The sequence below is a fragment of the Hippocampus comes genome, unplaced genomic scaffold (genome assembly GCF_001891065.2).
Source record: "Hippocampus comes isolate QL1 unplaced genomic scaffold, H_comes_QL1_v1.1 scaffold82, whole genome shotgun sequence".
Classification (NCBI taxonomy): domain Eukaryota; kingdom Metazoa; phylum Chordata; class Actinopteri; order Syngnathiformes; family Syngnathidae; genus Hippocampus; species Hippocampus comes.
In genome coordinates, this window is record NW_017805135.1 from 621,042 (window position 1) to 633,723 (window position 12,682).

The following is a 12,682-nucleotide window of genomic DNA, read 5'->3' on the forward strand; positions in this document are numbered from 1 at the left end:
CACACACACACACACCCACACACACACACACACACACACACACACACACACACGCACACACACACACACACAAAAAAAAAAACAACACATTATGATGACTACAAGACAGAACCTGATGAAAAAAACAAGGTAGAAAATCCGGAAGACCAGAAAACTTTTAACTAAACTTTTAAACAGAAAATACTCTATGCATGATATTTAAATAGGACTATTCAAATAGGACACACTTGCGGAATGAACAGGTATTTTCTACACGATCAGTCATTTCTTGTCACAGTTTCCACCAAGCAGTAAATTTTAGTGTGTTAAATCCTGCTACAGCCATAATTGTGCAAGCGACTTGAAGAGCGCAAGTTCGCAGCAGGTTCACACAATTTTTAAAAATTTGATTCGCAGTTAAGAGGAGCTCGCACTATCGCTCGACATTTGAGAGAAGCACAGGCCGTCACTACCATATTAGTCCTCAAGTCACGATACATTGTTGCAGTTCATCACCAAATCTTGTGATTCAGAAACAAAAAAAAAAAACATTTTTATGACAAAAATGTTTGTTGAATAAAACTAAAAGAACTTGTAGGACTAATCCAATAATGTGGGGGTGGGGGTTTTGGGGGGGGGGGTTGGGGGGTTTGGATCGCTAATGCTATGTAAACGTCAAGTGTTAGCCGCCAACGAATTGAGCGTGGACATGTTTGAACTGCCTAGTGGAAACTTTTGGCCTTTTTTCCGGATGTGAATGGGAAACCAAAGCACAACATGGCGACAGGAAGTACATCATCTTTAAAGCACTGTTCTGTCTTCTTAAAGCGGACCTCACAGGACATGACTACGTGAACCGAAGACGGAGGAAAATACAAATAAAAAGACAAGCGCTAGTTTCATATTCACACATGATCCGGGCGGGCCTGAGGATCGTAACGGGAACGGCAAGTGAAGGTCCACGTAGGCAATGAAAAACATCCAGTTCTGGATGCGCGGCGTATGCCCCAAATGACTTGTGGTCAGCCGTGGTCAGACGGCCCGTCGGCGGTGGCCTTGCTGGCGCAGGCGGCGACGTTTGGCTGTGTTCAAGACAGGATCTTCTCCCGGGTCTCGGGCAGCTTTAACGCCAGCAGACCCCCGCAAACGAGCGCAGAGAAGGCCAAGAAGATGGGGATGATCTTGGTGATGCCCACGAATGCCGCAAAGATGAAGCTGGCGATGATGGCGGCCAACTTGCAGATGCCGTTGAGGATGCCAAACGCTGTGCCTCTGCAAAGTTAAGATATACGGTAAGTATTTACAAAAATGTCAGGAGGGGTGTAATCACTTTTGTGATACACTGTACCTACCTACTTGCCTACCAAATCTACCTACACACCCACCTGCCTACCTACCCAAAGAGCAAACCCAGCTACCTACCCAATCTACCAACCTGCCTAATTTAGTTATCCACCCACATAATCTACAGGCCCTTCCATATACGGACGTAAATCACCACTGTTATTCAACCCTTACTTCAGCGGCCCACTTCAGTCCAGAGAGGCTCTGTAATTATAGGCTGGTGTCAAATCTTCCATTACCTACCTAATCTGTACCTTTCCTATCTACCTGACTGTACCTACCCAACCAACCTTGCTTATCTACTCTACCCTACCTAGCTACCTAGCTAAATACCTTTCTAATGTATCTACCTAGCTACCTACCTAGCTACCTACGTACATACCTTTCTAATGTACCTACCTAGCTACCGACCGAGCTACCTACCTAGCTACCGACCTACCTACCCATCCAATGAGACATCTTTTGATGTTTAATAACCACCGACTAATGTTTGACTCTACCTTTTAGATGACGGGTACAGTTCCACAGAAATGACCTCCAGTCCGTTCCAGGCTGCCACGCTAGCGCCATAGAACAGACACTGCCAACATATAACCGCTCCTTGACTGAAGCTCAGCAGCAGTAGAAAGGTGCAGGCAGATGACGCGAGCATGGAACCACCTGGAAAGATAAGATATCGAACAGCAAGGCATTTTTGTCCCGTTGCCACCAAGAGGTACGTTTTGGTTCAATTTTTTTACAGTATAAGCATGATGGCATTTGCCTGGTCAAAAATTACAGTACTGTAGTATGGTTTGGTTCTCTATTGAAGAGCGTAACAACGGCGGTGAAGCAAACTGAACTGTCACACTTAGCAGAAAGATGGCTTGATAGAAGCAACTGACCTATTATACGGATTCGTCCGATCTTGTCCATGAAGAGCGCCGAGATGATGTTGCCTGGCAGCACCGCCAAGCTGCCCAAGAAGCTGACTAGATAAATGACTATGTCGTTCTCCTCCTGGAAATTGAGGTGGCAGCCTTTCTTGGGGTGCAGGAAGGTGGTGTTCTCCATGCGGCAGTCTTTGAACTTCTCTTGCCACAGGTCTGGTCAGTGACAAAATTCCAGAGTTGTTAATAACAACAAAACTATTGCCTATTTGCAAGTATTCAATACATGCTATTGTCGTCAATACTACACAAGATTTGAGTAACAATCACTCAAAATAAGTAAGTTAAAAACCTAGTACTTTGTACTTGAGGTTTGCCTATGTACCTGTGTTGTAGAAAACTGTGTTTTTGATGGTGCAGTTCTCAAAGAAGCTGTTGGTGGACTTGATGTCCTCAAAGTAGCAGTTCTCAAACAAAGAGTCTTCAAACTTGACCGACTTGATCTCAATGTTTGCAAACCTAAAAAACAACGCGCAAACACAAGATCAGGTTCAATTCAATTCCTGTCGGCTCACTTCCTGATATTATGAACGGAGGCTGTGACCGTACTTGTCGTGGATGTACTCGCCCTCGCGGTGCACCTGGTTGACCAAGGAAAAGTTGAAGTGGAAACGCTCCACGCGTTCCCGGTGGAAAATGCGCACTTTGGATTCGTACTCCTCGTACTGCATGTACTTGATCATGTCGGGGAACCACACTCCGAGCCCATGGTAGCTAACATACACACGCACACACACACACACACACACACACACACACACACACACACACACACACACACACACACACACACACACACACGTATCATACCGCTGATGCTAACAGTTAGATTAGCCAGCAAGTTTTCGCTTAGCATCCATTCAAGCAATTATTCTCAAAGTTATTTCAACGGGAAGAATTTTCTCCACTGACATCTCACATTGAATCCTGGAATTTAAAAAATGATAATGAACTAAAACTGCATCCAACACTTTTCCCCTCATGATGTATTTACTCGGTGTGTGTGTGCTTAAGTAGTTAGGCTGGATCATTATATTAAATTTGGAAAATAGGACTCTAAAACTTAATTTTGAAAATTTGACAATTATTTGAGTTCAACCAAAACTGCATTCAACACATCAAAATGTTTTTTTTTGTTCTTCCTCTTCTTTTTTGTCTTCTTATTCTTTTTAAAAATTTGAACCATGATCAGAACAGTTTGAAAATTATTTAAGACATTTTGGAAATAAACATTCTAAAATTTCATTTGGAAATTCAGAAAATTCAAATGAATTTAGCTAAAATACACACATTTGCAATGTTTTTTTAAATAGAAATCCATGAATAGAAAAAAAAATCATAGAAATTCTGGGAAAATTGATTTGCAATTTGCAAGTCTCGGTGAGGGAGTACTCTTAGTTTAGTTTGTTTAATTGACATGCTGGTCCCCATAAATAATGATGTACTTTTGAAAATGATAAAACATCATTTATTGCTAATTACAAAGTATTGGCTGGCAAACTGCCGGGGGTCCCCTGACCTCAGTTTGGGAACCACTGTGTTGAAGTACCTGAAGGCCAGACAGAACCAAACGATGGCCAGGAAGAGGCCTTGCAGTCGCAGGTCAGGCGCAGACAGTGACATCACGTTAGCCATCACCTGAAAGACAAAAAGGAAGTATACAGTGTGAGGATGAGAATTGATTTGGGAGGAACCGAGGTGGTGTCGTTCGCGACCTGCTGCAGCATGGTCATATGTCTGACAGTCCAACGCTGGAAGGCGGTGCCCGTATCGCTCTGGATTTCGATGAACTCGTCTTCCTGCGTCTGCGGCGTTTTGATGTTGGTTGCCTGTGTTGCAACAACACTGTTTCAATATTGTGCTATAGTATTAAAAAAATTTTTTTTTGCATATTTTCATACCATCAAGTTTTCAATTAGAAAAGTCTTGGCATTCAAAAATATGGTTGCTTTCTTTCCCGCAAGACAGCTATTATTTTCTTATGTGAAATTTCAAGCACCGATTGAGTTTGTTAATAACAAACCCATCACTCACAGTGAAGACTCTCTCAGGTTCGCCTTTGGCCTTCCAGTTGGTGTCGTGAACACGACGCAGGACCATCCACGCCTCGTCGTGTCTGGCACTCTGAAATGAACCAAGTATCTCCAATTGGATGAATATTATCTGTGCGTGTATGTATTTGCTCATGTACCACTTTATTGTTTGTGTTTCACTGTTCACATCCGGAAGAGCAAGGCTGTGTTCACAATTATTCACTCGTTCCATACTACCTATTGAGTAGAATGTCCTGGAAAATAAAACCTACTAGATCAACTGGTAATAAGTAGTGGACAATTAAATACATTCAAATACCAGGATATTGTTTTAAGATGAGTGTATCTTATACATGTAATAAAAAATGAAAAAAAAACTTTGCTGCGATGTGCTGCTATAAAGTATTTTTGTGCCACATTAATTCATCTTGTGACGAATTTACACTACATATGTAAAAAAAAAATGAAGGCATATCCTGCTTTGTACAGGATCACTATGACAAAGAGTCTTTTCAAAATTCTGAAGAAACCACAAATATCCGTGTCATTGCTCGCTGCGCCAACAAAACTGACCATATCCATCACCATCTCTCATTTATCATTCATGCTCAATTTTTTACTCTCCACGCTGCAGTCAGGTATGCAGTTGTGTAAGAGTGTTTGTATTCGGGACCTGGCTGTGATACACTAAACCAATCATGACACCGCATGTGGTTAAGTGGCTGACAAAGTGCTGGAAGACACCGGCGGGGTGCGCGGTGTTCCGGTTGATGGTTTTGCGAGCCTTCGCTACCACGGCATCGCGATGGCGTGTTGCTTTTGGACGGAGGGTGTCTCAATAGAAGGAACCCAATCTCATTCAGCGAACATAAAACACGAGACCAGTGGTTCTTAACCTGTGTTCGATTGAACGCCAGTGGTTCGGTGAGTCGGTCTCAGGGGATCGACCGAGTCTCCGCAGTGGAGGCTAAGACACACGCTACTTAACATGTTATGACACGCCCGCTTGGCCATCACTGGCTGCAGTTGATCACATGACATTGTTGTCCAATCAGTGCTGTGAGAAATTTAGTTCGCTTCGTAGTCAACGTGTGACTGTCGTGATAGTACGTCGTACAATTACAAAAAAAAAAAGTGTGACTGTCGTGATAGTACATCGTGCAATTAAAAAAAAAAGTATACTTATGTCTTGAAGTTTTCTTGACTTTTTTCTGTTTTTAATAAATGCGGGGTTTTTTTATACCTTGAATTTATTTTTTTAAAAAAATCACTCATGAAGGGTTCGGTGAATGTGCATATTAACTGGTTGGGTTTGGTACCTCTAAAAAGGTTAAGAACCACTGCACTAAGACTAAAAAAACAGGTATTGCTCACCTCCAGGAGGAATCGCGGACTTTCCGGCATGAAGAAGACGCCGACAAGAGCAGCCAGAGTGGGAAAGAGACACACCAGGATAAAGAGTCTCCAGCTGTGCATCTGGAATTCCGTGCCGATGGCAAATCCCCAACCTGGAAGCCCGTGGACGACATTTCACAGTAAGTCAGAGTCGCAATGCCAATTTTGTCTGTGTTCCTGTCGGATCTCCTTGTCCTTTCTATACTGTATGATGCTGTGTAAATGATTACATTGCTGTTGAACGTTCATGCGCGGTGAACCCCAGCCTATTTGGGGTTCACAATTTAGAAATTCAAAACAAGTTTGTTTTTTTCCCCGTGCAACCTATCCTGAAACGCTCACCTATTCGCAGGTAGCCTGGGTTGTTAGCAGAAGTAACAGACTCTTCACTGTGTGTGTTGTTGTTTTTGCTCCGGTATGTTCGTTGAAGAATGTAAATTGTCGTTGATGATTAAAAAAAAAAAAAAAAAAAAAGATGGTAAATCGAAGTTCATCAAAGGCTTGAACTTGTCCTTTTTGTTCTGCTTATGTTTGACTTTGACAAAAAATAACATCTCTTCACTGTTAACAAGCATACGGCCATTAAAGTTCAAGACATTTGAACATTTTTAGCATTGTCTCTGATGTTTATGGTAACGTCGAAAATTCTAAAATCCATTGCATCAAACACATGGCCCGGGGGCCAGATCAGGCCCACTGCATCACTCTATTTGGTCTGCTAAAGCGAATAAAGTGTGTCTACTTCATGACAAATGGGTTTGTCCTTGTTTGAAATTTTGGCAAAAAAATATGTCCTAAATTTGGTTTTTTATGGTTAATGAAACAATGAAAACACAAGGTGTTGGGGGTTATTCATGCATTTATTGAAGTACTGTTTTTCAGCTGTACAGAAGAAGGAAGGTGTGTGTGTGTGTGTGTGTGTGTGTGTGTGTGTGTGTGTGTGTGTGTGTGTGTGTGTGTGTGTGTGTGTGTGCGTGTGTTACCGTAGTGGGGGATGATCCCCCAGGCTGTGAAGGAAGCGTAGAGGCCTCCCAACATCCAGAACATGCAAAGCCAGCTCAGATGTTCGCCACGTTTGTCCATCTGCAGGAACTCGGTGAAGTACGTATACACGATGGGGATGGAGCCTCCGATTCTAGAAGAAATGTATCTGTAATTGTTATCCACTTGTGTAATGGAATCCGTAAGAATATCCTCTGGTAACATTTGTAAGACAGTGTACCTTTGCGATATTGTAGTTCAACATTGGTTTCCCACGTGACATTGCCAATTTTTAAGAGATCTTTTTTTTTATAATGGGTTTATACAGTATGCAGTCAGTGGCCTGTTTATGAACATTCACATTTTTCTGTTGCCTGTCTGTGGCATTTTGCCTGATCATAATGTTAAACTTATGAGCATAAAAATAAATAAATAAATACAATTGTCTGATATGTTTGACTGTTTTTGTGCTTTTACAACAATGGGATGTTTAATTGTCTTTTTTGTTTGTTTTACAGTGAACTGGAAGTAACTGCTTGAAACAAGCACGCTTGACCTCTTGTGTGGAAATGCATGTACACACACACACACACACACACACACACACACACACACACACACACACACACAACCACTAATAGTATCCTATGGAATGCAAATGTGAACGTTAATTTAAATAATGCTGCAAATGTGAATTATTTACGGTAAAGGTCAGCGGTAATGACATTGACATTTTGTACATGCAAATGGGAATTTAATTGAAGTCAAATGTGCGGGCATCTCACCCAAAGCCGGAGCAGAACCTGAAGAAGACGAAGAAGCCGTAGCTCTGAGCGAAGCACGACAGAAAGGAGAAGAGCAGATCGATGGACAGCACGTAGATCAGGCACTTCCTGCGCCCCATCTTGTCGCACAGACCCCCCCACACCAGTGCGCCCACCATCATGGCCACGTACACCAGCAATCCTGACAGACACGGGCACACCACTTGTTACGCATTGTGGCAAAACAGTAAGCCTGCTCTTATTTTTATTCTGAATATATTAAATGTTATTTTTATGTGATACTATTTCATGCTATTTGATTTCAGTACGTCCCTGAGTGTATTAATAAAGTGTGAGCATGATAGGCTTCGCAAAGGACCTCATTACATGTGTCAGTTAAGCTGTGGCCTGTAAGACTCCGGTACTAGAAATACATCTAATGTCCACTAGGAGGCACCCTTCCCCCTTCTATGAGCGCGTCGAAGTCCCCATTTGATTTGCTAATGTATGTTTTTAGAGACTGACTTCATGTTGACGCCAGCGATCAAGATGGCTGAATATTCATGCGGCAGGAATAAGAAATAAAGGTCAGCATCATAAAACGTTGAAGTTGGCTCCTGGCAAATGTTTTTCCGCCGCCATTAAGGATTTGTTAATGGTGTCGCCTCGGTCAGCAGGTGTTCAAGTCCAGTTGAGCCATTTCTGTACCGCTTCAAAGAACGACCCGCCGCGCTGCCCATTAGATACAAACCATTATGAACTTCCTCTTAATGTCTCGGGGGGGATTTAATAGACCCCCCCAGTCATCCGTGCCTCCCAACCTGCTCTGTTTTACTACATGGCCCTAAATACAGCATGCCCATAAACGGCTTAACGGCACGTGCAGCCATCGTGTGCGCCTTCCGTGCGGATTAGTGGCTCTGCACGCCTCCTCCTACGTAACCTGGTCCACCTCCTACAAGTTCTCTCCTAAAGCGGAGGCCTTGAACAAAGAGGGAACTGCCCTTAAATGACTGATGCTGCATTCTTTTTGTGTTTGATATTGAAGACAGAGTAATATTTCATTGTGAATACTGCACACTACCAGGGCTATGGTTTTCTGATTCGCGTCTATAATCTTTCTGTGATCCAGCCCAATGGAGTCTGCTGAGCAAAATGGAAAAGCCCTAGATCGTGTGGAGGCTAATCAACAGATTAACTAACTAACCTAGCTTCCACACACCCAACCAACACCCCGACTGACCAACTAACCAACCAACCAACCAACCAACCAACCAACCAACCAACTAACTAACTAACCAACCAACCAACTAACTAACTAACCAACTAATGAACTAACCAACGTATCATTCAAGCAAACACCCATGCATTGTCTGACCAACTATTTCATGAAGTAATCTACATCCAACCAACAAATCACCCAACCAACCAACCTTTTATTAACTAATCCAATAAATTCACTGGAGAACCAACCAACCAACAAATTAACCAGCATACTAACCCACCCACCAACCAACCAATGAAGAAACTGACTGACTGACCAACCAAACAATGAACCAACCTACTTTTCAACTAGGCACCCACGACCAAATCTGAGTAACCTACGATTTAAACCGACAAACCACTTGACTGACTGACCAACTAATTCATTCATGAACCTTTCATCAGACCAACTGGCCAACAAAACAAGTTAACAAGCTATCCTACATCCAACCAACCGCAACCGATCCACTCGCCGATTCAATCCAAGTAAACAATCAAACTACATATTAGTGACTAACCCACCCTCCAACTAACTAGCCAGCCGACCAAACGACCAAACTAATTAGTTAGCTAATTAATCTTTTGATGCATGGTGGACTAACTACCTGACCATCCAAACAAACCACTTACTTGACTGAGAGACTTACTGACCAATGAACCAACTAACCAGCAAGCCAACCAATGAACTAACTCATTAACTGTGAGCCAAACATAACTTCTAGTCTGACACTTTGCGTTTCGACGGCTGTCAAACCTAACACTCCGCTGATAGTAAAGGTCAAGCATTCAACCTCATTTGTACTTTGGATTGTCTGTCAATCCTCCTGGTAAGGAGGCAAGAAAAAGTCCGGTCCAATGAAGAACCGATCATGTGGTTCATGAAGAGTAAGAAGCAAAGAATTGTTATTCTGAACCCCATCTGTGCCCCCCGTTGGAGGAGCCTGAGCGTGAATCAAAGCGGATCATTCTGCTGATATGATTCATATTTTCGGCGCCAATGGCGCACCGCTCCCCTTTGGCTCTGCCCAAACAAGACGCCGCCAGCCCATTTACGCCGGGGCTGCTTTACCCGCACAATCGTCAGAGGCTCCAAGCGTGTCTGACGGCACTTTGCCTCGACCACCGCAGGAACATGTTCCATATTAGCCTGCGAACACGCACACACACACGCGCGCGCGCAGGCAGGATGCAATCACCACCCGCTTCCTCATCCATCGCTTGCACCACAGCATCTCTGGAGCCTGTTGTTAAGATGAAATGATGTACACTCGATCTGTGCAGCAGGCCGCAGCATCAAGGTGAGAGGCTTTCATTTGCTCTTGCGGGACGAGGAACAGACGTTATTTCCCTGCGATTTGGACCTGTGCGGCATACTGATTGCGAGTCCTTTTTCTACGGCTCGGCACAATCAACTCACAGAAACAATGAATGGGTCGCTTTTTCAGCGAATGACTATGGATAGAGCTAAACGCAAATGGGTGAATTTGGATTTGGAATGGATGGACGGTCAGTCAATCAGTTAATATGATACCATTAAATGATTAGGTGGAGTGGGTGATAGTTTCCCACTTCAGTCTTGTTGGTGGTGTCATCATGAGATTTAACATTCGCTCCCTTTGCAACATACATTGAGTAGCTGCTCTCAGTTCGCCCCAATGCAAGTGGACTGTAATGGCAAACATTGAAAAAATATAATTCCTTGAATTGCACCTTTGCCTGGATGGACCACCTGTTTAAAAACCTTCGTTAAAATCTGTAGTTTGTTTTCTCCAACTAACTGATTGACCAACTGACCCAACAAACAAATGAGTTAACAATTAACCGTTTGTCCAACACCTGCTCACTCACAACCAGCCAAAAACAAGTAGCAATTAACAAGCCAACCAAACAACCCAAAACTAACTAACTAACTAACTAACTAACCAACTAACTAACTAACTAACTAACTAACTAACTAACTAACACCCAAAAGCAAGCAAGCAACCAATCAACCAAACATCCACACAAAAATTAACCAACAAACCAACCATACTGATACTACTTATTATTATTATTATTATTATTATTATTATTATTATTATTGTGTTTTTTTTTTTGTTTTGACAAGCTGTTCACAACCTACCCAAAAGGGGCCAGCGACCCACTTTTGGGGCCAGACCCTCCATTTGAGAACCGGTGATTTACAGTATGCTGTCAGTCTTGTTGGGATGACTTCCAAGGTTTGGTGGTTCTTTCTCCGCCACTTACCCAACAAGCCCTTGTCCGAGTTGGATATGCACATGTCCTTCTCGGCGCTGGGCATGACAAAGCCCACCACGAAGCCGTCCACACCGTCGGCCATCAACGCCAGGCCCAGCACCACGAAGAGCATCCACTGGAAGCGACCATGTCCGCAGTCCTCCATGATGGTCTCGTACTGCTCCGGCAGGTTGTCCTCATCGTATTCCTCCTGCTGGGCAGCCAGTCGGGCCTTCCGCTTGGCCTCGAGGCGCGCCGCCCGCCGGGCCTCCTTGATCTCATCCGGGTGTGGAACGCCCTGGTACTCGCCCTCATACATCTGCTCGTCCTCGTCCGCGCCCTCTGTGGCATCGCTGGCGGCGTCCTCCTCCTGGGGCGGGTAGTTTGTCTGGTAGGGGTATCTGTCCTGACCGCCGCCATCTTGGCTGTAAGTGTACTCGCCCGCTTCGGTCAACTGCTGGTTAACGTTGTTCTGATATGGGTCATTCATGGCGGCCTTGCAGGCTTCTGGTCCTCCGAGACGTCCGAGTGTCTGCTCCAAGGGTTCAGCAGGCTGCGACGATGCGCTATGATCTTCGCATCCTCAACCTAAAACATAACAAGCATCTTCAACAACTTCAAAAGATCACAGTAATGCAGTGAGTAAACAATAGTGGGATGCAATACTGCAAGATTTTTATACAAGGCCAGTATTACTGATACCAAGAAGGTGAATACGTCATATACTCACAAAAAGTTAGAGGTATTGGGTTTTTGGGTAAAATTTCAGAATGAATCTAAAATGCAGGAGAATATAATTTGACCTACATTATCACAGATTTTAAGTGTTAGTCGATCTTTGTTTTTGTATTTTCAGTATATATTGAAGATAACTCTGAAATCAAAGTGGCGTGCCATGTATTATTACTATTCATGCAGGTTAACTTCTTTTTACACTTTAAGAATGCATCACCACTTTAAAATGAGAAATATAAAAAAGATGCCAGATAAAATGATTTAAAAGCTATATGTTACATATATTTTCTCACGTGTTACTATGAACAATCACATTTCACCTGAAAATGTAAATTTCACTAAAATCATTTTTGAAAATTATTTTATTATGTGGGAAAGTTTACACCACCATCCCAGGACAACATTTTATTTACTTGTTTATTTTTCTTTATTTAATTGTTTCTTTCTAGTGGTGGAAAATTCAGCCGCATAATTGAAGGCATTTAAAATAGCATTTACTTAGCAACTGACTGGCTACTTTTCATGTTTTTTTTTTTTTTTTGTGTGTGTTATGTCAAATGCAGCAAACACAAGTTTTTCTAAAAGCTTCTAGAAATTACTTTTGGAGTTTTAGACTCAAAGAGGAAATGACTATGACACATCCAGAAATAATTTTACCTGAGACTAAATTGTATCTAATCTCAATTGACCTTACCAAGTTAAAGGACAAATGTCAGTGATGTTCGCTCACCTATTTAAACTCATTTGGCCGGTAATAAGTAACTTAATGTTCCTAAAATTGTTAGCATTGTACTCCAATGTCGTACTTTTAGTGCTAGATAAGAAAGGATGTATCCATTAGGATAGATCAGTGACATTTTAGTCCTGACGGAAGTAACATGGAGGCTTAGTTGGGCTTCAACCTGGAACTCAGTTTATAGATTTGATCATGCTCGACTACAACAAAATTGATCAGTGAGCACTCGCTTTGCTAAATCGGTAAAATAAAGTTAAACATAAAGTTCTCTTACCAGACGGGCCT

General features: G+C 42.7%; 1 protein-coding gene and 1 long non-coding RNA gene across 2 annotated transcripts; one reads left to right on the forward strand and one right to left on the reverse strand.

The window, feature by feature from the left end:
• Nucleotides 1–66: 66 nt before the first annotated feature.
• sv2ba (synaptic vesicle glycoprotein 2Ba) lies at nt 67–11,436 on the reverse strand. The gene is made up of 12 exons (XM_019866578.1): nt 10,936–11,436; nt 7,447–7,627; nt 6,664–6,815; nt 5,660–5,793; nt 4,287–4,376; nt 3,968–4,081; nt 3,802–3,890; nt 2,802–2,966; nt 2,578–2,711; nt 2,208–2,408; nt 1,824–1,983; nt 67–1,251 (listed from the first exon to the last, which is right to left on the reverse strand). The coding sequence occupies exons 1-12, from the start codon at nt 11,414–11,416 to the stop codon at nt 1,068–1,070; spliced, it is 2,085 nt and encodes a 694-aa protein (XP_019722137.1). The 5' UTR covers nt 11,417–11,436; the 3' UTR covers nt 67–1,067.
• On the forward strand, nt 7,567–8,034 carry LOC109513894 (uncharacterized). The gene is made up of 2 exons (XR_002167885.1): nt 7,567–7,672; nt 7,943–8,034. It is a non-coding gene; the product is annotated as an uncharacterized LOC109513894 (long non-coding RNA).
• Nucleotides 11,437–12,682: the final 1,246 nt, after the last annotated feature.